At 47.7% G+C, this 26,685-nt stretch overlaps 2 protein-coding genes and 1 long non-coding RNA gene across 3 annotated transcripts; 1 reads left to right on the top strand and 2 right to left on the bottom strand.

Moving 5' to 3' along the window:
- Positions 1 to 272: 272 nt before the first annotated feature.
- LOC101781977 lies at positions 273 to 930 on the top strand. Its single transcript, XM_004961096.1, has one exon. It carries the CDS (start codon positions 361 to 363, stop codon positions 769 to 771), a length of 411 nt encoding a protein of 136 aa, XP_004961153.1. The 5' UTR covers positions 273 to 360; the 3' UTR covers positions 772 to 930.
- A 7,278-nt stretch (positions 931 to 8,208) lies between these two features.
- Positions 8,209 to 13,296, bottom strand: LOC111256627. The gene is made up of 3 exons (XR_002676718.1): positions 13,092 to 13,296; positions 8,564 to 8,626; positions 8,209 to 8,475 (listed from the first exon to the last, which is right to left on the bottom strand). It is a non-coding gene; the product is annotated as an uncharacterized LOC111256627 (long non-coding RNA).
- Positions 13,297 to 15,143: 1,847 nt separating this feature from the next.
- LOC101782383 (nuclear transcription factor Y subunit B-4) lies at positions 15,144 to 18,164 on the bottom strand. Its single transcript, XM_012844395.2, has 6 exons — positions 18,001 to 18,164; positions 17,690 to 17,890; positions 17,446 to 17,575; positions 16,511 to 16,516; positions 16,333 to 16,410; positions 15,144 to 15,503 (listed from the first exon to the last, which is right to left on the bottom strand). Exons 2-6 carry the CDS (start codon positions 17,884 to 17,886, stop codon positions 15,489 to 15,491), a joined length of 426 nt encoding a protein of 141 aa, XP_012699849.1. The 5' UTR covers positions 17,887 to 17,890; positions 18,001 to 18,164; the 3' UTR covers positions 15,144 to 15,488.
- Between the last annotated feature and the right edge of the window lie 8,521 nt (positions 18,165 to 26,685).

The following is a 26,685-nucleotide window of genomic DNA, read 5'->3' on the forward strand; positions in this document are numbered from 1 at the left end:
ATCTATACTGTGCTTCTAAAACCATGCAACTAACAATGCCATTGCGCGCGCCGGCCGGCCCCTCGGTGTTGGCAACCCCCAAAACAATCCGACGCCGATGCGCAGTCCAACCCCCGACGCCGATGGCGTGTGTCCAAACACCTCGCTAGACTCCGAAACCAACGGCGAATCCTAGGCGAACATCGCTCCACGCTCTTGCGGCTTGTCCCGGCTCGCCCCTATTTAAACAACTCGTATGCGTCGCAGCTCCAAAACACAAACCACCTCATCAACAAAACCTCGACTAATTAAGCTTTAGCCAGCCTGAAAATTAGCTAGATTTTGCAAATCAGTAACACGCCAAGAACAGCTAGCCTAGCCATGGCGGAGAAGGAGGGCGCCGTGGTGAAGAAGGGCCACGACGAGGGGTTGAAGATGGCCGTGGCGCTGCTGGAGGAGTTCGGCCTGCCGCTGGGGCTCCTGCCGCTGGAGGACGTGACCGAGGTCGGGTTCGTGCGCGACACGGGGTACATGTGGATCAACCAGCGCAAGAAGGTGGAGCACAAGTTCAGCAAGATCGGCAAGCAGGTGAGCTACGACGTGGAGATCACCGGCTACATCAAGCCCAAGGGCATCAAGAAGCTCAAGGGCGTCAAGGCCAAGGAGCTTATGCTCTGGCCGCCCGTCAACGAGATGGCCGTCGACGACCCCCCCACCGGGAAGATCCACTTCAAGAGCCTCGCCGGCGTCACCAAGACCTTCCCCGTCGACGCCTTCGCCGCCGGCCAGTAGGCCAATAAACTTTTATAATATACCGCTTCTAGTATAATCTTGCGTGTTCATGCATGCTCACACATGTACGCGTGCGTGCACGTCGGATGAGCTACTTATATTTGGTAGATGATGTCTAAATTTTCCTTGAAATATGATGAAATAAAGCCAAAATTAATATCCGTTCTCGTTACTACTCTAGTACCATGTCATACTCTCTCAATTTGAAATTACATGCATATGATGTATTTCGTTTTGTTAAGACAAGATTAATCCAACATAGTGTCATTGCGTGATATAAAATCATGACCATAAGTGAGTATCTTTCAGTACGGATATAATAATATTGATTTTATATTGTATAAAGCTATATATAAACAAAAAAATGATAGTGAAAGGCCTATCCTAAGGAATGAAGTACTATGTCTTGTAATTTTGAACGGAATAGAGTGTGTGCGTGTGTGTGTGTGTGTGTGTGTGTTAACCTGGAGTGCATTTATCATGCCTGTTCTGAAAGTCCAGATTTGAATTAGCTGGGACAGTAGGAAATTAATTAAGTTGTTGAACGAAAGCAACAATAGGGATAAAATTATATGAATATAGAACAGGCACGTCAGCCCTTCTATTCCTTCAACTTGCAGTGGGTAACAGGGATACTGCTGTGCGAGGCTGTGAGGTGAGGCAGTGCATTAGACTTGCGGGCAACTACAGAACGGATAAGAAAGTCTCATAGTCTCCCTCGTTCGTTGAACAAACAATGGAGTTCATCACGCATCAACGAATGACAAAATGCGTCTAAATAATCTCTCTTTCGGTTTTGATGAAGTTCTTACCGAATAATTTTCTGCACCGCTACTTGCTGTGCTAACTACTTCCTTTGATGCGTGAATGAATAGATATTGTTCAGGTTGAACAACGAGTTGAATGACTGCCACAGATAGCTGATGATCTAAACATGAAGTAAAATTGTACTACCGTATACACATAAGCTACTGCAAGGCTGGTTTTCATATTTCATAATATGTATTATAAGAATAAGATTTAGACGAAATACTACTGTTTCGTTAGCAATTGCACAAAGAAAAACAGAAGGGGAGAACAAGAGAGAAATGAAATCAACAGCAGAATACCCTGCATGAATGATAAATTACGCAGAATTCTCTTGTGTTCAGTTACAAATTGATCTCACCCGTTCTGCCTTGTGCCGGAGGCGCCAGTTGCCTTGTGATGATCACCACGAGAACCGTGGCCTTGGCCAATCCTGCTCTGAGCATCTTGCGATGCAGCAGGCCTGCCGCTTTCCTCCTCCTCTGGCTCGGCGATGGCATCCTTGCCGGTGAGCCTCTGGACGACAGACTTGAAGTCGTCGGCGGTGTCGGCCTCCACGTACACCGTCTCGATGATCTTCACGGTCACGGGCTTGGCCTTCTCATCCTCCGTCGACGACATTGCTGTGTGTGGCTCGAGTCTTGGCAGGCTCGCGTTTGTTCAAGGGGAGGAGAAGAGGACGAGAGAGAGAAGTAGCCTGAAGTAGCTAGCTGACGGGCCGTCACTGCCACGAATTTGATTGCGTGTGTCCAGGGAAGAACTAGGGGGGAGCCGTGCAATGATATTCTTCGTGCGGCGCTAAGCCTGGACCATGGTAACACGAACATTGAACAGTTCCTTCTTGCATTGAGACTATCATAAACTACTGGCACTGACTTGTGGGGCTGGAAAACATACAGTAATTGAGTTTGAGCTGGTCATGCAACCTCATTTGAATTCAGAAGAACATGAAAAGGAGATGAAAAATACAGGTGTCCTGGTAAAAATTCTAGTAAATTTCCTGTGCGAGACGAAGCTGACATGACGGCGGCCGCACGTGATGCAGAGGGAAGCAGAACTGCAGAAGCAGCAGTTGCACTGGTGTGTGAGTCTGACCTTGGGCCCCGTAGTTGACAAGAAACTGCTGTCAGAACCGTACATCAGCCCATGAAGATTGAAGAAGCCGCTGCTGGGTTGCTCAGTCAATACCGTACCCGAGCTAAACACAATACATGACCGCGGTTTTAGACCCGTTCAAGTTCACATCCCCAGTTAAATTTGACCTGCTCGGCTACTCCCTCTGTACTAAAAAGAATAATTTTTTGAGATTTTTCAAACGGATTAGGGTGTAAAAGCGTAGAGTAATTTGGTAAACGTGGTTAGCAAACTTGGATCCCACGGTTCCGCGTTTATATATGCACCAAGGCTGCACAATTACATGCAGATAAGTTACATCTCGATTTGATCAAACTAGTCTATCTCTAACTATCTCCTATTCGGTTACAAGGGTATTACATCCTCCTAGGATTCTATCTTCTGGAACCTTGTGCCAGCCCTTGCGCCATATCTGATAAGGACCAAGCCGAGTCCTACTCAAACTTATCTCATTTAACAGCCTCTCTCAATCTTAACCTAGTTTCTTAACCATGTTAAGATTGTGTCTGAATATCTCAAACTTCTAAGTAGCAAGTGCTTTTGTGAAGCCATCTGCCAATTGATCTCTTGAGGGTATAAACCGAATCTCTAATTGTTTCCCCTTTCTCGAACAAAGTGAAAATCAATCTCAATATGCTTAGCCCTTGCATGAAATACTGGGTTCGCTGAAAGGTACGTTGCCCCAAGATTGTCACACCATAAGCAGGGAATTTGGTATTTAACGCCCAATTCCTTTAATAAGGCTTCTACCCAGATTAATTCGGCAGTAGCATTAGCAAGAGATTTATACTCAGCTTTTGTACTGGACCTTGAGACCGTAGGCTGTTTTCTCGCACTCCAGGAGATTAGATTTGGTCCAAAGAAAATTGCAAAGCCTCCTGTTGATCGTCGATCATCAACACATCCTGCCCAATCCGCATTGGAAAAGGCACTGACTAGGACTGAATCTGATGCTTTAATACGCAACCCCATACTGATCGTACCTTTAACATATCTCAAAATTCTCTTTACTGCAGTGAGAAGTCGTCGGTGCATGCAGGAACTGGTAGACTTTGTTGACAGCAAGTGCTATACGGCCGGGTGAGAGTCAAGTACTGCAATGCTCCTACTATACTTCGATACCAAGTCGAATCTCCAGGAGACAGCGGTTCTCCATCTTCCTTTGACATCCTCTCGGCCGAAGATAATGGAGTTGGAGATTCTTTACAATTCAACATACCAACTCTCGTCAGGAGATCCCTTGCATATTTTTCTTGGCATAATTGAATACCACCTTGCATCGGCTGAACTTCAATACCAAGAAAGTAATTTAGATCACCAAGATCCTTGAGAGCAAACTCCTCTCTAAGATCCATCAGTAGAGCTGTTACAGCCTTAGGCGATGAGCTAGTGACAATAATGTCGTCCATATATATAAGCATGAAAATTGTAATGCCTCCTTTTGAATAGATGAATAAGGACGTATCTAACTTTGACGCTTTAAACCCAAGATCATACAACTTTGACCTAAGCCGAGCATACCAGGCTCTCGGGGCTTGTTTCAATCCATACAATGCTTTGTCTAACCTGCAAACAAAATCAGGATGCTTCGAATCCTCAAAGCCTGACGGTTGTCTCATGTATACCTCTTCTTCAAGAATGCCATGTAAGAACGTATTTTGAACGTCCAACTGTCGTAGGCACCATCCTCTTGCAACAGCTATAGACAAGACCAAGCGAACAGTAGCAATTTTTACGATGGGGCTAAAGGTATCTTTATTATCAATCCCATACCTTTGCTTAAAACCCTTGACTACTAGGCGAGCCTATATCGATCGATGCTTCCATCAAACTTCCTTTTTACCTTGTAAACCTATTTGCAGTCAATAAGATTTACACCTTGCTTGGGCGGTACCAGTCGCCACGTCTTATTGTCATGTAGCGCATAAATTTCCTCCATAGCTTGAATCCATTGAGAATCACCAAGAGCTTCGATCAGGCAATCAGGTTCCCCAGTTAAGCAGAACCCTGTATACCGAATAGTGCCGTCAGTGTAAGTTTTGGGTTTAAAAATGCCGCGCTGGAATCTTATGATGACCCGCCACTGCTACTGCTGCTGTTGTTCTTCGTCAGTGCCCGCAGAAGATCCGGGCTGCTGCTGCTCTCCCCCCGGCGCTGACGCGGAGGCAGAGTTCAGCGCAGAAATGCCTGGCGCCAGACCGGAGCGGACACACCCGGCAGAGGACGCGGGAGATGCCGTGTTGGGCTGATACGGAGTATCCTCACGGGAGTCTACGCCGACCGATGCAGGAAAATCATATTGGTCTTCCGCAGAGTCGTGTCCGCTAGCTAGAACAGGTAAAGCGCTACATCTAGCACCTCGAATATCACCTAAGACGCCAGTTTGATTCCTGTATGCTTCCTGTGCTGCATCATCAACACTAGAACAATTGTTATGAGAGTTGGATAATATCAAGTCATCACTATTTGCTCCCCCATAGCTAGCACAAAGATGTGAAGGAAGAATTAAATTTTCTTAACGAAGTCTTGCCCCAGCTTTTTCATGCAGCGCTTCAAAGGGAAAGATTTCTTCATCAAAGATAACATCTCGAGAGATATAAACCTATCCTGTTGATATATCTAGGCACTTGTAACCTTTGTGAAGCGAGCTATACCCAAGAAAAGCACATCAGACGGATCTGAAGGCAAGCTTCCTAGCATTAAAGGGTTTGAGATTCGGCCAGCAAGCACACCCAAAAACGCGAAGAAAGGAGTAATTGGGTTTTTCATAATACAGGAGCTCAAGAGGGGATTTATAATCGGTGACTTCGCTAGGGAGGCGGTTTATGAGGTAGGTAGCAGCGAGAAAAGCCTCGTCCCAGAATTTCAACGGTATGGATGCTTTAGCGAGAAGAGCTAGCCCGACTTCTACAATATGCCAATGTTTTCTTTCAGCGGACCCATTCTGCTGATGTGCATGCGGGCAGGAAACACGATGGATTATCCCATTCTTTTGAAAAAAGGAATTTAATTTTTCATACTCACCATCCCAATATGTTTGCATAGAAAGAATCTTCTTATCGAATTGTCTCTCTACCAGCTTTTGAAAATCAAGAAATACATCGAACACATCTGATATGTTTTTGAGAAGATAAATCCAGGTGTAGCAACTGAAATCGTCAATAAAGCTGACGTCCTAGGCGAACCTCCCAACAGATGTGGGCGCTGGACCCCACACATCGGAGTGGATCAAAGCGAGAGGAGCAGGGGCGGAATTCTCCGATATAGAATAAGGAAACTGATGACTTTTAGCTCTTTGGCAAGAATCACACACTGATTCGATGGTACTGTTACTAACAAAGGGTAAATTATGATCTCTAAGAACACGAGAAACTATAGGAAAAGAAGGATGTCTGAGACGACTATGCCATCATTCTGTCGTTGGTCTGATCGTAGCTAGAACTTCTTTGCTTGAACTCCCATCTGGTTTTTATGGCACCAAGGGGTAGAGGCCCCCTTCACATCTTCCTCGATGAAGAATTTTCCTCGTTGCTCGATTCTTGATAAGGAAAAAGTTTGGATGAAATTCAAACAGAACATTGTTACCAAGGGCAAGACGGTGGACGGAAGCAAGATTTTTATGTGAGCTAGGTACATGAAGAATATTTCTCAAGAACAGATTGTGATATGGGGTTTGCAAAATAGAGTGACCAATATTATTAATCCTCATACCTTGGCCGCTTGCAGAGTATACTTGATCTCGACCGACGTACTTCTCTTGCACAGTCAACTTCTCCAGATTTGAAGTAATGTGATCTGAGGCTCCACTATCGGCATACCAGTTTGTATCAATCCCGTAGGCTGCAGCAAGGCCGGAGTTGGATGTCTTGTTGTTGTTTGCCTGGTTATCATCATCATATCTATACCAGCACTCCCTTGCTGTGTGGTTTGGCCGGTCACATATCTGGCACTTTGGCTTGCTATTTCCCTGGCCGCCGCTCCTGAACATTTGGCGACCATCATCGCCACCATAGCTTCTGCCGCCACGATTTGCTCCATAGCCCCAGCCAAAATTCCCACGACCACGTGGGTTATAGTTACCTCCATGGCCTCTGGATGCAGCATTTGCAGATGATGTGTACTGGATGCCAAAATTATCACGTAGCATCTCCAGCCTTGTCTCATACGCCATCACCTGAGCATACAGTTCGCTCAAGGGAATCTCATCAGGATGACCCATAACAGAGGTAACAATAGGATTATATTCACTATCCAAACTAGTGAGAATAAAGGATATCATCTCGTCGTCTTCGACTTTTCTACCAGCGCCAGCGAGCTCGTCGGCGATTGCTTTCATCTTGTTGAAGTACACTGAGGTCGTCATACTTCCCTTCTTGAGAGTTGACAGTTGCATCCGTAGATGAGTTACTTTTGCTCTGGATTGGGCAGAGAACATGTTCTCCAATGCCGCCAAAACCTCTGCAGATGAAGAAAGAGTTGCTACCTATCCAAGCACATCCTTTGTAACCGAGTTGAAAAGGAAAGCAAGGATCTGCTGGTCTTGCGCCAGCCATAAGGAATACGCCAGGTTGCTAACAATCTCCTTGGACTTGTCCTCTCTGATGATCTCCAGAAATTCAGATGGGGCTTTGACGGATCCCTCTAGGATTCCCAATAGCTGTGCCCCTCTGATGGGCGGAAGAACTTGCATCTTCCATAGGACATAATTGTCTCTGGTAAGCTTCTCGGTGACTTGGGGGCCGAGTGGCGCCAATGTTGTCGTCGAGGAAGAAGATGTCGCCATGACAGTCGACGCTTTTTAGATGAAGATGGCTCTGATTACCATGTAAAAGTGTAGAGTAATTTGGTAAACATGGTTAGCAAACTCGCATCCCATGGTTCCGTGTTTATATATGCACCAAGACTACACAATTACATGGAGATAAGTTACATCTTGATCTGATCAAACTAGTCTATCTCTAACTATCTCCTATTCGGTTACAAGGGTGTTACATCCTCCTAGGATTCTATCTTCTGGAACCTTGCGCCAGCCCTTGCGCCATATCTGATAAGGACCAAGCCGAGTCCTATTCAAACTTATCTCATTTAACATAGGGGTGAATGAAAAATACGCATGTACTACCCTTAATTAGTTCAGTGTGCATATAGAAAATGGAGAAAATATATTTCCATTTAATTATGCATACACGAGATCAACATGCCAGATTATGTATGCATAAGATTTAAATCCTGAAACGTCATTCTTTTTGGATAAATTTTGAATGCCAAAATATCATTCTTTTTGGGATGGATGGAGTAGTTGTTACTCTCTCAGTCCTAATTTATTAGTCATTTTGATTTTTCTAGATCCATATAGTTTGCATCTAAATATATATTATATCTAAATATATAGTAAAAGGTATGAGCCTAATTTGGGACGGAAAGAGTACTTAGCCATCCGAGGCTAAGCTCCATATGCGCAAATCTAATGAGGAATTAGAATGGATCTCATATGATGATGTGGAAGATAGTTTGCTTATGCATCACAAATTCCAATTGGTAGAATTGTTGCAGCTCATCAACATTATACACTGACAATGTAAGGTGCAAGATATTTTTTCCTTTTTGCTTTCATGCATTCTTTCTTTTATTTCAATCTCTATAACTAATCATACTTACTGAATTGAGACTACGGTAGGGTTGAGATATTTTCTGGAACCAGATCGACTATTCTCATTGTGGGGATCTCCCTTCGGGATTCCCGCTGATCACCTGTATTAGTCCCTGGATCGGTAGGTTAATACAGTTATCATCACAATTTAGTATTTCAAATAATAAAAAGGCGTATAATGTAATAAGAAAAGGTTTTCACCTTAGCACAGTGAAGTGGTATCCATCCACTAACAAGATGGTCTAAACACCTGGAGGCCTAAACCTGTATGATGAAAGCAAGGCTGAGTACACTTATGGTTGGTACTCAGCAAGTCCCAAAATTTACTAAGTAATTATATGCATTCCAGGATGTGGATAAGGAAGAGGTTAATGGGTATATTCCTAAGCCTAAAGCATCTCTCGTATGCAAGGTGAATTTTGAAATGTGAGTTTTGTAAAGACTCTCTAAGAAGGTTACTATTATTTTATAGAATGAAAGTTGTGGTCCTAGAGGGGAAAAACTACCTCCCCTACCAGTCCCAAGTTTTATTCTAGATTCCAGTCCATTGACCTTCCTCCAGTATTTCCAAATACTAATCCCTTTCCCAAAAAGCTTCAAGAGGTAATCATGGGGGTTTTTACTTAGTGGGCTCGTGACCGTGAGCCTCGGCTATTCGAATAGATCATACTCTACGCAGAGGTGTACATTTTCCCTGTACATCTGATCAGCCCATACCCTCGCGAAAAGGCAGTGCTGACCTACGAGATTCATACCCACCCGCGTCCATCTCTGGATAGCATTCTCTAGATCTATCCACGGATATACTAGGGTCTAAATAGGGGCCACAAACATCCACCTTACGGATCCTCTCCCGGGAAATGTGCATAAAAAATATAAATAGGGCCTCCGGCCCTCAGGGTCTTCGACCCTTCAAACAATCAACCCGTGCTGACCAGACCTGGGACTCTGCGAAGGTCCTGCTCCAGCATATCCGTTGGCCACCTTGGCCCCTTGGGATGGATGACTAGATTCAGCTAGCGGGGTTTGCACCAAGACCTCACATAAACACGCACTCCCGAAGGCTGTACCTTTTTGGCACATATGGTTGTACGTTTCACAAGAAAGACTCACCCAATGGACCGGACCTTATGTGACCGGAATAAGCTCTGGGACAAAGTAACCTCCACTAAGGCAGTCCCCTTACTCCCAGGTCCAAAACACACCCTAGGGGTTGTCATTACTGCTACTTTATATTTTAACTCACGCATTCCCAAAGAGAAAACCCTTCCTAAGCATTTGTTATATAGAAGGTGATATTTTGTTAGTTCCTCTCCATAGAGGATCCAACAGGTGTATTATCCCCTTTATGGGGCGTACTCTACTGCTTAGCATATCTAATATAGGGTGGCTTATAGGGGTGTAGTTTATCTAGGGTTTAGCATGTGGCATTTCAATAGCAAAAGGACTATTATGTCCTTTTGGGGTATATCTAGCAGGCGCGTAATTGAAAATACTCTAAAAAGAAATGCATGTCAAATTAAGTTGGCAATATTATTACTCTCGCACTCAGTAGTATAAAACATGGACTAGGAGTCGGGACTTGTCTTCATCGAAAATACTTAACGTTTCCTAGGTGACCAGGGTTCTTGGCTTCATGCCTTCTGGATCCTCGGCTTCAGGCAGAGTCTGGTCATCTATCGGCTGGCAAAAGCGTATAAAATAACAATCAATAAAATAGTACAGTAATCAATTCCTCGAAAATTAAAAGGAGGGAAAAGGATGAGTATTCTGGGAATTACTGATAATTAAAGGTGAATTCCCGGGATCCTTAAGGGGTTGCGGTTGGGCAAGATCAAGCAGATGTGTGGCAGCGATAGGGGTTCGTGGTGACGATATGGCAGCAAGGAACAGCCAGCTGGGTGCTGTTAACAACACGGGTAACGTGGCTAGAGGCCGCACGGCATGCTCGACTTTAACCCGGCCCGGCACTAAGGGATAGGGCACGACGATGGGTGGAGGCGGTGCGGCATCTTTCCTAATAAGGTTGGGCTCTAAGAACTTAGTAAAGATGGAAAAGGAACTCATATAAGGTGAATTATAGTAAAGGAAGATATGAATGGGCTTTTGGGATTTTTGGGAATATTCTAGGAATTTTTGGAATATAGGAAGGGCTTGAAACAAGTTTGTATGTACAATATGAGGGTGGACTTAGCAATTTGGGGAGCGCTGACGCGGCGCGGTGGGGCTGCTATTTACTGTGGCGTGGACCATGTCCACGAGCCGGTGGACTGTGGGAGACGTTGGGTCTTTGGTGCACCAGGACTGGGTCTAGGGAGGAAGGGGTGGTAGGGTTGATGGTGGGGTGGGATGGTGTTAGCCGGGGGGCCCACGGGCCAGGGAGGAGGGTGGTAACGGAGGGGAACGAGAGGGGGCGGCGTGCCCCTTCGTCCGCTGGGACGGCACGGCGCCGCCCTGCCACCCTCCCCCCCCCTCCCGGGGGGGCGCTGCCGCGGGAGCTCACCGGAGCACGCCTAGGTGGCATTTCTGGCCACCTTTGCCCTCGTGGCGAGCACCAGAGGAGAGAGAGGGCTAAGGGGAGCTCGGTTAGGGGGTTGTAGGGGGAGAGGGAGAGAGGGGAAGAGGCGCGGCCATTGGGGGACAATGGCGCGACCTATCTCTTCCTCCTCGTGGTGTGAGCGGGGGAAGGAGGGCTCGAGGCATCTTTTATAGGTCGGGCGGGCGCGGCTAGTGAGGACACGTCGCCGGGGGTGGATGAGAATGGAGCGACATGGCAGGTGGCGGTGAGGTGTGGTGGCTGGTGGTGGGGAGAGGGGGGATCTCCCGGCGCGCGGATGGATGAGGTTGACGGGGCAAGTGCCTTCGCGGTCAAGGAAGGGGAGGAGCACCAGCGGGGCAGGCGCACGTACGGCGGCTGGCGAGGAACAGTGTCGCGACACTAATGGCGGCCGGGAACAGTGGCGCTGGCAAGGTGAGATGGCAGGATGGGATAAGGGAGGGGGGAAGCTTGGGCGCCAAGCCGGGCGGGGGAGATGTTCCTAGCGCAGTGGCGTGGCGCTGCAGTGTGGCGGCGCGACACCGGAGTGGCGGTGGCACTAGCGTCAGTGGGAGGAGGAAGAGGATAGGCGAGCTAGGCTGGCTCACAGGCCGAGGCGAGCGGAAACGCTGCGCTAGGCCGCATGGCGGAATGGACCGAGAGGAAGGGTCGCCGAGCTGAGCATCGGGCCGGGATGAGCCAGCCTATGGCGTGGAGGTTGGGCTGGGCTGGAAGAGGAGGCAGGCTTCTTTCAGGGTTGGCAGCCCATAGCAAGATTAGAAGGTTTTCCTTTTATTTGAATGGGAGTTTGAACTCAAATTTGAGTAGGTTCTAGAGTGGGACTTGGAACAGGCATGAAATTAGGACTTTGGTAGGGAGTACTAAATTCGTTAATGTTGAGATGGGACTAGGATTTGGCGGAAACCTTCTAAGGGTTTAGATAGAGTAGATATTCAAATTAAATTTGAATATCAAGGAGGGGTTTCGGGAATTCTATTTGGAGAATAAATTAAGAAGAGAGTTCCTAGGGAAGATCAATCATATGCAACACATAGGTTTACTGCATGAGTGTTTTGAATATTTGGGGGAAAAGATTATATCATAATTAAAGAATTTTTTTGAAAAGATTGTATTTTTAAATGCTCTAAAAAGTGGGATGTTACACTCATCATGTATGAACTCTACGATAGGGTTGAGATATTTTAGCCTGATGTATGGTGCCTAAATCATCCTAACACTTATGAGACAAGACCTAGCGTGTCTTTATCCTAACCCCTACTCCAGACCTTTGTTTTTGAGGCATGGCCCTAATCATAATCCAGCCCTAATACAATGATGTATTAGGTATAAATGGAAAACCATAACAAGTACTACAACAACACATTGCTTAAGAAATACAGAGGACTTAATTATTTCCTTGATATAGATATATACAACCACAATAACAAAAGGAGGCAAACTCAAGTTTTGACATAAAATTTAAAGTTGATTAATCAAGGATAGTGTTTTGTTCGATCCCATTAACTAATATTTTTCCACAGTGACATAAGGAACTAATGGAAGAATATCTATGTGGTAAATATTTTTTTAAAATAGCCGACTTCCATCAATCTTATAGAACAGGTATGCTTATCTGGGAACCCTACTCTAGGAGAAAACGGGGATTCATAGATTTACTCTAATAACACTTTGCTTTGTTTCTATACGATAGTAGAATAGTCATAAAAAAATTGCATCTGAAACAACTGAAAGGAGTTGTATCTCCCTTTTCTTTTTCTTTAGAACATCACATGTTCTTACAAAAACTAACAATAAGATAATGATACAGCAACAAAAGAAATTCAAATACTAATTGAAATGCTAAACTACTAATATGTTATGCATCTTATGTGCACTAAGCCAAGCTTAGCAAAATAAAAGAAAGTTTTCAACTGAATCTTTAGTAAAGTAGTGCCAAATAAAAATTACTTCGGCTATTGGTTTCTTTATAAAAGAAAAAAAATCTGCTTGGGTATTAGCCTACAACTAGAGACTAAAATGGTTCCCATCTTACGAGAGGAATAGAGTAGTCCCAAGTAAAAATTACTTGCACAAAAGTGTATAGGTTTATCCTATCACAAATTGATTAGATGGAAAAATGAATCTCTGCATCAAATCGTAGAAATTGTGGAGGGCAGATAGAATGGAAAGTACCTCTGATGCAGCCTCTTACTTCTCGGAGTGCTTCCTCCATCAACGACAACGACAGATCCCTCGACTTCACAAACTCTAAGAACCAACCTCAAGATCTGTTTGCACTTGCCCTGCACTGAGTAGTGTCATTGGAGGGGAAGGATAAGATGGATCGGCGAAGAGGATTTGGAAGAGTAATAGCTACAGTAAGAGAGCAAGAAGAAGACAGTGGCATCCTGAACAGTTGTGAGAGAGTAAGAAACAGACGCTGGTGTGAGAGGGGAGTAAGACTCATCTTAGAGAAGAGGAAACTACGAAGAAGCCTGGCGGAGTAGCGGGGTTGGTTGACAGCGACGGAAAGTGTAGTAGGCCCCTCCGCCAGGTCCAAGTTTGCTATGTTGTTTCTTTGCCATGAAGGAAAATAGGGGCTTCTTAATAAGGGCTTCTTTCAAGAATCACACCACCCAACGGACAAGGCTGACACGCTCAACCCTTGTTGCATCTTTGTTTTATTATTATATTTTTTTATTTATTTACTCTAATTATTGCAGTGTCAACATATTTATCAAACTAATTAACCACTTTAGAAAAAACTAATTCAATATTTTAAGCAAATGTTGAAATAGTATATAAAAGAAATAAAAAATAGAAAAGAAAAGAAAGAATAAGTAAAAATAAAAGGAAAAGAAAATAAAAGGTAAAAAAAGAGAAAGAACATAAAAAATAGAAATACAAAAGAAAAATAGAAAGAAAGGTTTATTAAAATAAAAGAATAAAGAAGAAAAGAATATATATATAAGGCCACGGGCCACAACTGGGCCACGGCCTCATCCTCATTCACTGAAACAATGAAGGGAAAATTCTTAGTCGCGTCCCTAGTTGATACATATCGCTGCAGAGGCGTCATCCTTTTAGACCTACGTATCAACACATGGTAGGACTCAAAATTTCACGAGGACGGGTTGTACGTCATTGTATTATGCAAGTTCATGCATTGTATTGTTATGTTTGTAACTTGTTGGACTAATAACTTGTTGGACTAAAGTATACAACTTCATATATCGTATTGCTACATTTGCAGTCTTTTGGACCAAAATGAAACAATAGCGCAACTTCATATATGGTGGATGCATCTTACTGTTCGAATTATTGACACAAGGTGGTGAATCAACCCATGTAAGAACCTAACTTGAATTCAAAACAACATGAAAATGAGATGAAAACACAGCTGCCGTATAGTAAAAGTTCTAGTAAATTTCCTAGCAGACATGACGGCCGCACGTGTTCGTACTTGGAGCGATGATGACGGCAAGCAGAAGCAGCAGTTGCACGGGCGTCTGAGTCTGCCCTTGGGCCCCGTAGTTGACAAGTACTCGCGGTCAGAACCGCGCATCAGCCATGAAGAAGATGCTGTAGGTGGCTTTGTGCGGCTCAGTCAATGCCATACCAGAGCTAAACACAGTACATAAGGCTAGTCCCAGTGCAAGGTTTCATTGCACTGTTTTCAAGGATGTCACATCATCCCATGAGGTGTATTCTCATAAATGAAATAGAGAATCCCAGTGCACAGTTTCATTTCACGATTTCATAGGATGCCCATGACATTTAATTGTGAGGCATGTTATTGAATATGGTTAGATGAAATGAAACTCTATAGCCCCCAATGCAAGTTTCAATAGGTTTCATATTCTTGAAAACAGTGTATACACAGTTTCATCCTGATGAAACTCTTTCCCTCTCTCACTTCATAACTACCATGCTATGTCATCACATATGCTGATGTGTCACCGTATTTAATGTGCATGAAACCTCTATGAAACTCCCACTGGGATTAGCCTAACCACGGTTCTGGACCTGATCAAGTTCAGTCTGACATCCCTCACAAAACTTTGACCCACTGGCTATTAGATACTCTCGGGCCTTAGCTGCAGCCATGGTATTTGTCAGTTTGTACTATGTGAATCACAAGCTGAGTCCATGGCTGCAGTGCTATGATGATAGTCTCTTTCCCCCAGGTCATGACCTTTTTTCCCATTGGGAATCAGTCGCACGACAGTCATTGGGCTTGGGATGTCCACGGATCAAAAGGAGAAGCAAGCAGGATATGTGCAAGCTATCTCCGATTTCATTCATGATTGGACAGATTCATCATTTCATACAGCTCACTATGATTGAACTATGACCTAAGAAGTAAGGTTTGTACTCCACGACTCCCGACTAAAAGAAGAGGATAATTTTATGAGGACCAAACATCCGCAAATACAGGTTTTTGGAGCGGCTTCCTCAGAGAGCAGTGATGGTAGTAATGATGAGGGCTTTCACAGTAACATCAGATCTCTATCCTATGTGCCATCTAGCAACTATGGCATATGATCGACCAAACAGCACTTCGCTGCCCACTCACTATCGCCCTCCATCCTACAGGCCATCAAACTGTCAAGAAATAAAACTGTCAGTCAAAACACATTCTGCGCCATTTTAGCAAGGCGCACATAAAGGCATAACAATGCAGTGAAGTCTATGCTCAGAATCTGTCATCAACAATTTACCAACTGATATGCCTCTGCAAATGATAAAAAGTGTTACAAATCTACCCAGGTTTCAACTTGTCTTGTTAATCAGCGTCTTTTCATTGCAGATAGTCGGATGCTAGTCTATCAGCAGATTAGCAAATATAGCAGACCCATAAGAATCATTTAAGAAATTCAAGATCATAATGGATTATTTTGCTACCAAATATTGTTTATCGTACAGTTTGTACAGCCAAATTAGCAGTGGCACATTAGTTCCTTGCTGTAGCTCACCAAATGATTCTAGTTTGCAAGTAAAGTTGCTGGCAATAGGAGGTTGGAACTTGGAACAGCATTCTGACATACAGGTCAAACAATGAACATTTGCACCCTGCTGCCAGTATGTTACAGTGCTGCTGTACCAGATGCTGTCTCACATTACAAGAAGAATGATCAAAATAGACATGCATGCTGATTTGCCATAGCAGAAACTGAATCCTTATGTGAGTCCAAAAACTTTGCCATACAAATTAAATGGACACCTCATGCTAACTTGACTATTTTGAGCCATAGCAGGGGAGCTGAGACATGCAATACATGCAGAGTAGCCTATTGCAAATTGCACTAATATGACACTAATCTAAACAGAAACATACATTATTTTGTATATGTTACAGAAAAAAAAGATGTGAAGTAACATGTCTAAAAGAGGATTGTTTGATTGCATTCTGGCACAAGGTAGTGAATATTACCGATGATCCAGGTTCAACACTGAGTAAAATCTCTTTCTTTCCTGCTTGATCAGAAGATTTTGAACCCTTTGTGTCACCCTAAAAGATGTTGGAAAAAGAATAGATAATTCAGTCAACCGTCATGCCAAAAGATGATAAATTACAAATACTCAAAAAGATAAGCAACTGCAAAGGTTACCTCAGTCTTGAATGCCATCAAGGATCATCAACAGTCAACGTTCGTTTTCCATGGCAAAAGCAAAAACAACCCATCAGCGTAGGAGAAAAATGATTTAAACAATTCAATTTTCTATAGGAAATGGTACATATGGAAGGCAATGCAAGACAACAAATGAATGAACTTACACAAACATATGCAACAGGTGACGCCGGCAATCACAAAGATTTATACTTTGGCCAAGGTGAAACTGAGTAATCTATTTGTTTTAGCAGTTTATTAATCACGATTCTGGCAACTTTGCAAACCAACATACATCTAGATGCTTTCATTTGGAAATAAAAACTGTTTTTAGCCGTGGTTAAACTGAGAATTCAATCCGTTCAGTAGTCTAATTGCAGATCTAACAATTTCACAATTATCATGCATCAAGATGCTTTCGGTTGGAAACAAGGACTATTTTAGTTATGTAAGCTCATATTTCTCACCTCATTGTTAATAGACAGGGTAGACCATAGACCTAAAGGCGTGTGCTTTGAGACCTTGATATCCAAGAAAGTTTATTCCACCAGCATATTATCTTGATGTTGACAACTCTATCCAGCCATTCATCAACACAATGCAGTTAAACCAACCCTATTATCCCGTGTGGGGGAAAAACACTAGAGTCAACCCTTGATGAGTACACACATCAACAGCCCTCTTTTGCATCTAATTAACGAGACACAAGCAATTCCCAACCCACAGAAACATCAGTATGCATAGTTACATCGCCCTTCCTTGCCAATCAGAAGCTCAAGTATAACTATGTGCACCCATAACAGGAAACAAACATAAATAGGGCTCCTAGTGCAAGTTAGAAATCCTAAAGACCCACATTGTGCCCTAGCAGTTCCACACATAACGAACACAACAGTAAACAGCCTGAGAGAAAAACGGGGAGATCTGATAGATACCTCCCGGTAGAGCTTGAGGTAGTGCTTGAGGGGCTCGACGTATTCCTCGAAGCCGAGCGTGCCCAAGGACCATATCAGATCGTCGCCGTTAATGGTCTTGCGCTTCTCCTTCATGCACTTGTCACTAGCTCTGCAGAAATCACGGACGACTCGATCAGAGGTGGCGCTTCGGAGGTTCGCATCTGGGATCATCGGACGGACAGTTTGGACCCGGATCGGATCAAAGGCGATCGGAACAACTCACTCGCTGGTGATGAAGCTGATGAACTCGGAGACGCACTCCTGGACGGACTCCTTGGCGTCCTTGGCGATCTTGCCGTTGTCCGGCACCCCGCGGCGCATGATGCGGCTGATGTTGGCGATCGGCAGGAACCGGTCCTGCTCCTTGCCTCCGAAGCTGCCGCCGCCACCGGCCTCCGGCGCGCCCTCCGCCTCCGACATGCCGCTGGCCCGCCATGGTGGCGCCCGTGAGATGAGATCGAGACCCAAACGGCGCGAGGCGAGGGAGTGGAGGGAAGGGGGAAGAGAAGGGGAAAAGCTGCGGCAGTGGTTTACCTCTTGGTGGCGATGGAGACGGTCAGACGGACATGGGAAGATGGACGGAGATGGCGGAGGGGATCAGCGCCGTTGGTTGGGATGGGTGGGCGCGCGGGGAGGACGCCACCGGCCGCCGGATCTGGAGCCGTGTTTCAGGGGGAGTTGGTGGCGAGGATGGTGGCGCCGGTTACTCCGCCTTTTGTTTCCTCCTCCGTTTCCTTACTTTATTTTCCCTTTGCGTTTGGGCTTTCACGAACGATTAGATCCAAAAAAGGCCCAGTTCGTGTTAAAAAGAGGCCCGGTTGATTTGTGCTGCTGATTCATGTGTGCATTAAGGCCCATTCTAGCGGGCCTTTTGGACTGGGTGGGAATGAACCAGCTAGCTGGAGGGGAAATCCAAATGGGCCCATATTTTTGAAACTCAACTCACACGGACACAGCGCCATCGGTGACGTGTGCTCGGTTTGACGTCAGGATCGGGCGACATGAAGCCCATGCCGTCGACGGAGAAGGCATCGAGCGACGCTCCAGCGATCGCCATCGGCCGGGATCGCGCTGTCGAGAGGGTGCGGCGCAGGCAGGGAACCAGCTCCACCCCTGCTTCCTTGTTTCCCGACATACTCGTCATCAGATCAAGGTCGCAGAAGAAGATTTCGCCATCGCTTCAGAGCAGCAGGGCAGTTGGTGCCTGAAAACAACGCCGGATCGATGGACGATGGACTGAAAGACGATGTCGTGCCATACGGCTGCATATATGAGCGTGTAGATTACATATGATGCCAGTGGTCCGTGCTACACGCAGCCAGCAGCGACTGGAACAGCGACAGGTGCCGAGGATCTAACCGAACTCCACCGACGAACGAGCGAACGAACGAAGCATGCCCTTGCTCCGGGCGAGACAGGGCGCCGGCCACGCAGGTGTACTGTTCGTCAGGTAGACAAACCTAGCAGCCCATGTCGTGGTGCATGGGGCCTGCAGGCATCCGACCCGGGCCGCATCGGCATCATTCGGGAGTAGAGCGGAGGAGAGCAGATCGACCGTGTCGCAGCGAAGGCTGGTCGCTGGTAGCTAGTAGCTAGCATCACATGCTTGCCCCATGAATTGATGCCTGCCTGCCAAACGCGGCCGGCTGGCCGGCCGGCTGGGCGGCCAGGCCTGCAGGGCGGGCTGGGCGGCACCGATCGATCGCATTCAACCCTCACATCAACCACGACGGCGACGAGGCACGTCGCAGGCAGAAGGGGACGGAGGAGGGACCCGGGCGCCGGGGTCCGGGGGGGTCCAGGGGACAAGCGCACGTACAGTGGCGGGGGACCAATGGAAATGGGAGCGATTGAGCGTGAGGCGGATCCATGTGGGAGGATAAGGGCACCTCAACGGCGTGCGTGCTCGTCGTCCCCGCCGGCCGACCGCCGCGGGGGACGAGCGCGTCACCGGGTCCGCGGCTTCGGCGCCGCGGTCGGGGCCAGAAACTGCATCGTAACCGCCGGCGCCAACGACCTTCGATTCCATCGGGATGAGCTGAGCAGTGAGGAGGGAGGGGGCTCGGGCCGTTGGGCGGGGCACGTCGGGTGGTTGCGAGTGGGGGCCTTCGATTCCTACTCGATCTCGTACTGGGGATGACCGGGTGGCAGTTCTTGATCCACCGTCCTGGAGTTGCTGGATGCGTCAAGTCTGTACACCTAAAACCATGCCTAAACTTTGATCAAAACTACAATGCATATTGAAGCCGCCCTCGACGGCGCTATCAGCTGCATTGCTCCTGCCTGCCAAACCTACTCGTAGTTGAAAGCAACAGGGATTACGTGGAATAATTAGATTGGTTAGGGTATACAACATGTACAAATATATAGATAGCTCTTGGTAAGATTTATAGAAACACAACCGACCAAAGGATAAGGTTATCCATCCTAATCCATCTAGGGCACGGCAGGGAGCCGGCCTAGGCCTCGCGCACAGCCAAAGCCCATGTACACGCACAGCACATGCAGCACATACACATCTTCTAACACGCCCCCGCAGTCTGATCGTCGGCAGTTTGAACGTTCAGACTGGACCTAAACTCCGTGAACATTAAAGAAGGCAGGCCTTTGGTGAAAATGTCGGCGTACTGAGAGCTCATCGGAACATGAAGAACGCGGACATCACCAGTAGCAACGCACTCGCGAACAAAGTGCAGATCAATCTCCACGTGTTTTGTGCGCTGATGCTTAACGGGGTTCAAAGACATGTAGATGGTGCTGATGTTATCGCAATAAACCAAGGTGGTGCAACGTAGAGGAACATGCAACTCAACGAGAAGTTAGTGCAACCAGAAGACCTCGGCAACGGCATTGGCAATCGCCCGATACTCAACCTCGGCACTCGAGCGAGAGATTGCAGTATGTCACTTTGAAGACCAGGAGATCAAGTTGTCGCCAAAAAAACTGCATACTCGGAAGTGGACTTCTGGGTGTTTGCGCCACCAGCCCAATCAGCGTCGGAGTAAACCAGCAAATCCGACTAAGTAGAGGGCCGGAGATGCAAACCCAAGTGAAGAGTGCCACGAACATACCGCAGAATGTGCTTTAAGGTGGCAAGATGTGGCTCACAAGGATCATGCAGGTGTAGACAAACCTACTGAACCGCATAAGCAATGTCAGGACGAGTGAAGGTGAGATACTGTAGAGCACCAGCGAGGCTCCGAAAATCAGTCCCATTGACAAGCGGGGCACCACCAGTATCAGACAGCTTTGGATTTGTATCAACTAGTGTGGAACAAGACTTGCAATCAGTCATACAAGCACGCTCTAGAATCTCTAACATAAACTGACGCTAAGACAGACCGCTGAACATGCATACCCAGAAATGATGAAGTTCACCAAGAACCTTCATCGAAAACTCCCGCTGTAAAGCAACAATAGTGCGACAAATAAGAGGTGTCGAAGACGCCGTGAGGACTATATCATCCACATACAGGAGAAGATAGACCATGCCGTCGTCGTGGTGGTACACAAACAAGGAAGTGTCGGTCTTGCCTTCCACAAAGCCAAGCTGCAGCAGGTGAGAGGCAAAATGACTGTACCAAGCATGAGGAGCCTGCTTAAGTCCATACAGAGAGCGATTCAGTCAACAAACATGATCAAGATGGGCGGTATCCTCAAAGCCAGCAGGCTGAGCACAGTAGATTGTCTCTGAAAGCGTCTTGTGAAGAAAAGCGTTATTCACATCCAACTGATGAATCAACCAATGACGAGAGAGAGTCAGGGACAACACGGTACGGACGGTGGCTGGTTTGATGATAGGACTAAAAGTCTAAGAAAAATCAATCCCAGGTCGCTGAGTGAACCCGCGAAGCACCCATCGCGCTTTGTAGTGCTCCAGAGAACCATCAGCATGAAACTTGTGCTTAAAGGCCCACTTGCCAATAACAACATTAGCCCGAGCAGGACGTGGTACAAGATCCCATGTGTGATTGGCCAGCAGAGCGTCGAACTCCTCCTACATGGCCCGGTGCCAATTGGGATCAGTGAGAGCGCCCCGGTAAGTTCGAGGCACTGGTGACAGCTGGAAGGAATGAAAAAGTTTTGGCAGATGGAATCCCAGCTTCCCGTGCATTGTCATGGGGTGCTGATTGGCGATGGGACACATGGGAACCGCATCGCGAGGAAAAACGGCCGAAGAAGGAGGCTACGCGAGGGAGAACTGTGGGCGCTCGCCCGACCGATCGGAGAGCTCGCTAGCGTGGTCGGGGCGCTCACCTAACCGAGCGGAGCGGTCACCAGCGCCGTTGGGGCGCTTGCCGGTGCCGTCGGGGTGCTAAGACAACCGATCAAAGAGGTTGCCGTTGCGGTCGAGATGGTCGCCCGACCGAGCGGAGCGGTCACCGGTGCGGTCGGGGCGCTCGCTCGACCGATCGGGGAGGTCGAAGGTGCGCCGAGAATGAGTGTCCTGCAGGCAACAGAGACGGTGCCGAGCCAATAGGGGGTGGCACCACATCAGAAGGTTCCAACAAAAAATCAAAGTCCTCGCTAGCTAGGGGCGGTTGCTGATGAGAAAAGGGAAAGGTAGTCTCATCAAACACGACATGGCGAGAGATGATGACCCAGTTGAATGAGAGATCAAGGCAGCGGTATCCCTTGTGATCAGCAAAGTAGCCAAGGAAAACGCACAGGGTGGAGCGAGGAGCGAGTTTGTGTGGCGCAGTAGTGGAAAGATTCGGAGAACGAGTGCAACCAAAAAAACGGAGATGGTCATAAGACGGCGAGACACGAAACAGACCGATGTGCGGCGTGGAGGAGCTAAGGGTTTTTGTGTGTAGAATGTTCAATAAATGTGTAGCAGTGTGCAGAGACTCAACCCAATAGGAGGGAGGCATACTAGCCTGAAAGAGAAGGGAGGGAACAACATTGTTGACACTCCGAATCATGCACTCGGCCTGACCGTTCTGGGGCGATGTATAGGGGCTGGACATGCAAAGACGAACCCCGTGCGTGAGGAAGAAGGTGTGTGTGCTAGAGTTATCAAACTTGCGGCCGTTGTCCCACTGAATAGACTTCACTGTGGCGCCAAACTAAGTACGCACAGAGGAGAAGAAGTTAGCCAGAGTTGCAAAGGTGTCAGATTTGAGACGTAAAGGGAACATCCAAAAATAATGAGAACACTCATCAAGAATGAGCAAATGATATTTATAACCAGACACACTGGGAATAGGAGACATCCACAAATAACAGTGAATAAGCTCGAAATTACTAGACGCTCTAGAAGTAGATGACTAAAAAGGGAGACGAGTGTGCCGCCCTAGCTGACTCGCATGACAGATGATATGGATGTCCTTATTACAAAAATGAATGACCGAAGCAATTTTGGACAAAACTTCATGGCTGGGATGTCCGAGATGGTGATGCCACACAGAGGAAGTGGAGGCGGCAGCGAGAGCGTAGGCAGCAGGAAACCGCAGGGGATAGAGTGGCCCGGAGCTATTGCAATGGGCGATCAGCCTCCAAGATGCCAGATCCTTCACAGAGCAGCCAGCGGGATCAAATTCAATAGAACAATTGTTATCAGAAGTAAACTGGCAAACAGAAATAAGGTTCTTAATAAGATTAGGTGAAACTAGAACATTGTTAAGGGATAGGGATCCGGAAAGTGAGCTGCGCCAGTAGCGATAACAGGAAGCAAGGAACCATCACCGACAACAATTGATGAAGGAAAGGGATACCGCGGATGAAAAAAATATAAAAGAGTACCAGCGTCTGAAGTCATGTGTGAGGTGGTACCTGAATCAAGATATTAGTGGGTCGGCTGCGGCTGGTTGAGGGTCATGGTACTGAACGTCGAGGTGAGGGACTGCTGATCCTAGGAGGACGGCAGGCCCATCATGGGATTGTAGAACTCCGGGGGCACCTGTGGCGCCTGCTACCCCATAAGGGGGGTCTGAAGGCTCTGGAGCTGCGCCTGCTGCTGTTGAGAGTACAATACCTGCTGCTGGACGAGGAGGGCTTACTGCTGAAACAATAGTATGGGCGCGGCTAGACGGGGAGGAACGGCGGCCTGCTGCCGAGGGCCTGGGTACATCTGAATTGTACCGGACCAGGGGTTCCAGAAGGAGGGCCAGGGACCGTCGGACTTCTGGGTGGTGCCGGGAGCAGGGGCCTGAGCATCGGCGGCAGGGGTCTTGCTACCATTGCCACTGCCCTGCCATTGCCGACCACCACGCCAACCCCTGTCCCGCTTCTGCTTGGAGGAGGGCCCTCCTTGCCACCCCCGGAGCCGGAATACCCGGCAGACTGGTCAGGAGGCGCAGAGGGGTGAGAGGAGAAGCCAATGTTGACGCCGGTGAGCAGCGCCGTGGATGGAGTCAAGGAAGGAGGCGCGATTGTGAGCTCCTCAAGAAGCAGATCGTTGCAGGCCTCCAAGAAGGAGCGAAGAGGACGAGAGCACCGGATGTCGCGGCCGACGGCGGCGAACTTCTCGTTGAGCCCGCGGATGATGTTGAGGACGATGGTGCGGTCGGAGACTTGCTCACCGAGATCGCCGAGGGCGTCCGCCATGCTCTTGAAGCGGCGGCAGTAGTCCATAATGGACAACTCGCTCTGACGAAGGTTCGGAACTTGGCGAGGTAGAGGGCCCGCGTCTCCCGGTTGTTGAGAAACTGCATCTCAATGGCGAGCCAGGTGGCGTGGGCGGTGGCGCCGCGCTCGCCGCGATCCACGATGACGTCGACGAGGTCGGTGGCAACGGTGCCGTAGAGCCAAGATCGGACGACGCAGTCCATCCGGCCCCAATCATGAGAGGCCAGAGCGGGAACATCACGGAGAATGGATCCTGCAACGAATACTTGCCGACAGTGAGGAGAAACTGCTCACACCACCGTAAGTAGTTGTCGGCAGCGATGTCGAGGATGACGGGGATGAGGCTTCGAATGTTCTGCACGGTGACAATCTGGGCATGCAGGTTGAGGACGGCGGTGGCCTCGTGGAGCATCATGGCCTGGTGAGCGTCGGGCGCCTGGTCGGAGATGTCGGCGCTAGCGTCCTCGTCGGAGTCAGGCGGGGCGCCCTTGCGCTCTTGCGCGGCAGCGGTGGCATCAACCTCAGCCTTGACGGCGCCTCGGGGGTGCGGGCTTCCTTGCAGGCGGCGCGGCGGTGCTAGCATCAGCCGCGCGCGTGGCAGCCTCGGTGGCGGCGGTGTCAGCCGCGGCGGCAGAGGACTCGGGCAGCCGGGTGTCGGCCATGGAGGGCAGCGGCGGTGGAGAGCCGGTGCGGGAGCAGCGTCGCGGTCGGGCGCGCTGAGGGCAGCGCCGGTGGTCGGGCGCACTGGGAGCGGCGCCGGCGACGCGCTAGGATGCGGAAGGTAAGGAATCGGGAATAATCCGGACTCGTGGTACTACGAAAGCAATAGGAATTACGTGGAATAATTAGACTGATTAGGGTATACAACTTGTATAAATATATAGGCAGCTCTTGGTGAGGTTTATAGAAACACAAACGATCAAAGGATAAGACTGTCCATCCTAATCCATCTAGAGCATGGCAGGGAGCCGGTCTAGGCCTGGCGCATAGCCAGGACTCAGGTGCACGCACGGCACATACAACACATCTTCTAACAGTAGTCGTACCCACAGGCGGGCAAGCCCGCCGGTTCGGCGCCGATGAGACAAGATAGCGCCCCCAGAGTTTGGACAACCGGACGGTGCGCACGGTTTCACGTCGAACCGTGGGCATGAACCCCGGCACAAGATCGAAGTGCCAGGCAACAAAGTATACGCCAAACGCACAGGCAGAGTCGCAGAGATCTCACCGCTGGCTGCGCTCATTCCCACCGTCGACTGCGATGCAGACTGCAGGGCACCAAAACTCTTGTGCCAAGTGACAGGTCGGTGTCCCATGGCGTGTGCCCCGTGAACTGCCATGCAGGACATCTGGTATGGGCGGCGCACCGTACCTGTACCGTGTCTCACCAGCTACGACAGGTAGTACTCCCTCTCAAAAAAAATTGCAACTCTCGCTTCACGAAGTCAACTAATTTTAAATTTGATCAAATTTATACAAAATAATGCTAACATTTATGGTACAAAATAAATATCAATAATTTAATTATGTAATATATTCTCGTACTAAATTTATTTGGAGGCGTGAATGTTAATACTTTTCTATATAAATTTGGTTAAATTCGAAACTATTTGACTTCAAGAGAAGTGAGAATTGCATTCTTTTTTTTAACGGAGGAAGTACAAAACAGGCACGGGTGGACGGTGCCCAGCGTGTCTGACAGGTCGTCGGAGCAGTCTCTTCTCAATCGTCCGATGAGCCTGCCATGCAAGCCAAGCTGACACGTGCAAACTTCAGGTCCGTTTTGTAGGTCCTACAAGTCTAGGTGACCTTCTTCGTAGGGCTTGAACCGGATTTTGCACCGGCTCATGCTAAAGTCCTACCAAATGCACAAGTTCAAAACGGCTTCAACGCATAATTCGAGCAAAAGCTGATCCGAGAAACTATCCAGATAGCATGAGCTTAAAATAGTGGTTTAACCCCCAGCTTCATCATCTCACCACCACCAGCACACATTACATTACCCCTCAGGTCGAATGAAATCACAATAAAAGATTTCAGTGGATCTTATTAGCAGTGTGATGGCATGACCGCTCCTACATAGAGGTACACGAGGCGGAGACGTTCCAACCACACTAGCGCGTGGCGGAGCTAAGCGAGGCGCTTTGGCACGGGGCCAACTTGGGTGCAGGCTGCACCAACTGGATGGGTGGCGAGCGAAGCCGGGACGAAGGTGCGCTAAAAGAACAGGACACAGGTGTGGGTAGGAGGCGTAGCTGCGCATAGCAGGCGTGGGGGAGGGACTGGGATGAAGGCAGGGGTTATGGAGGCTCGAGGAGGATTGGAGAAGAAAGCGGAATGAGGAGGAAAGTAAAAAAAGAAAGAAGAAAAATGAATGGGTAGGTAGGGAAGAAAGGGAAGGGAGAAAAAATTGAAGAAAAGAAAATAAAAGGAAAGAAGAAAATGATAGAGGTATTATGGATATTGGTCTCCTCTCTGAATCCTAAAAAGCAAAGAAGAAGCCATTCTATTAAAAAAATTTCCAAGTTACAGTTAGAAAAGCTGCTTCGTCGGATGAATCAAAGCCAAAAGCCAGTTTAGCATAAGATAGAGCCCACCCTGAAATAGCTCCGGCTTCTAAGAAGTTATTGCACACTATAGTAAAAGTTG

This window comes from Setaria italica, chromosome III (assembly GCF_000263155.2).
Source record: "Setaria italica strain Yugu1 chromosome III, Setaria_italica_v2.0, whole genome shotgun sequence".
NCBI classification, from domain to species: domain Eukaryota; kingdom Viridiplantae; phylum Streptophyta; class Magnoliopsida; order Poales; family Poaceae; genus Setaria; species Setaria italica.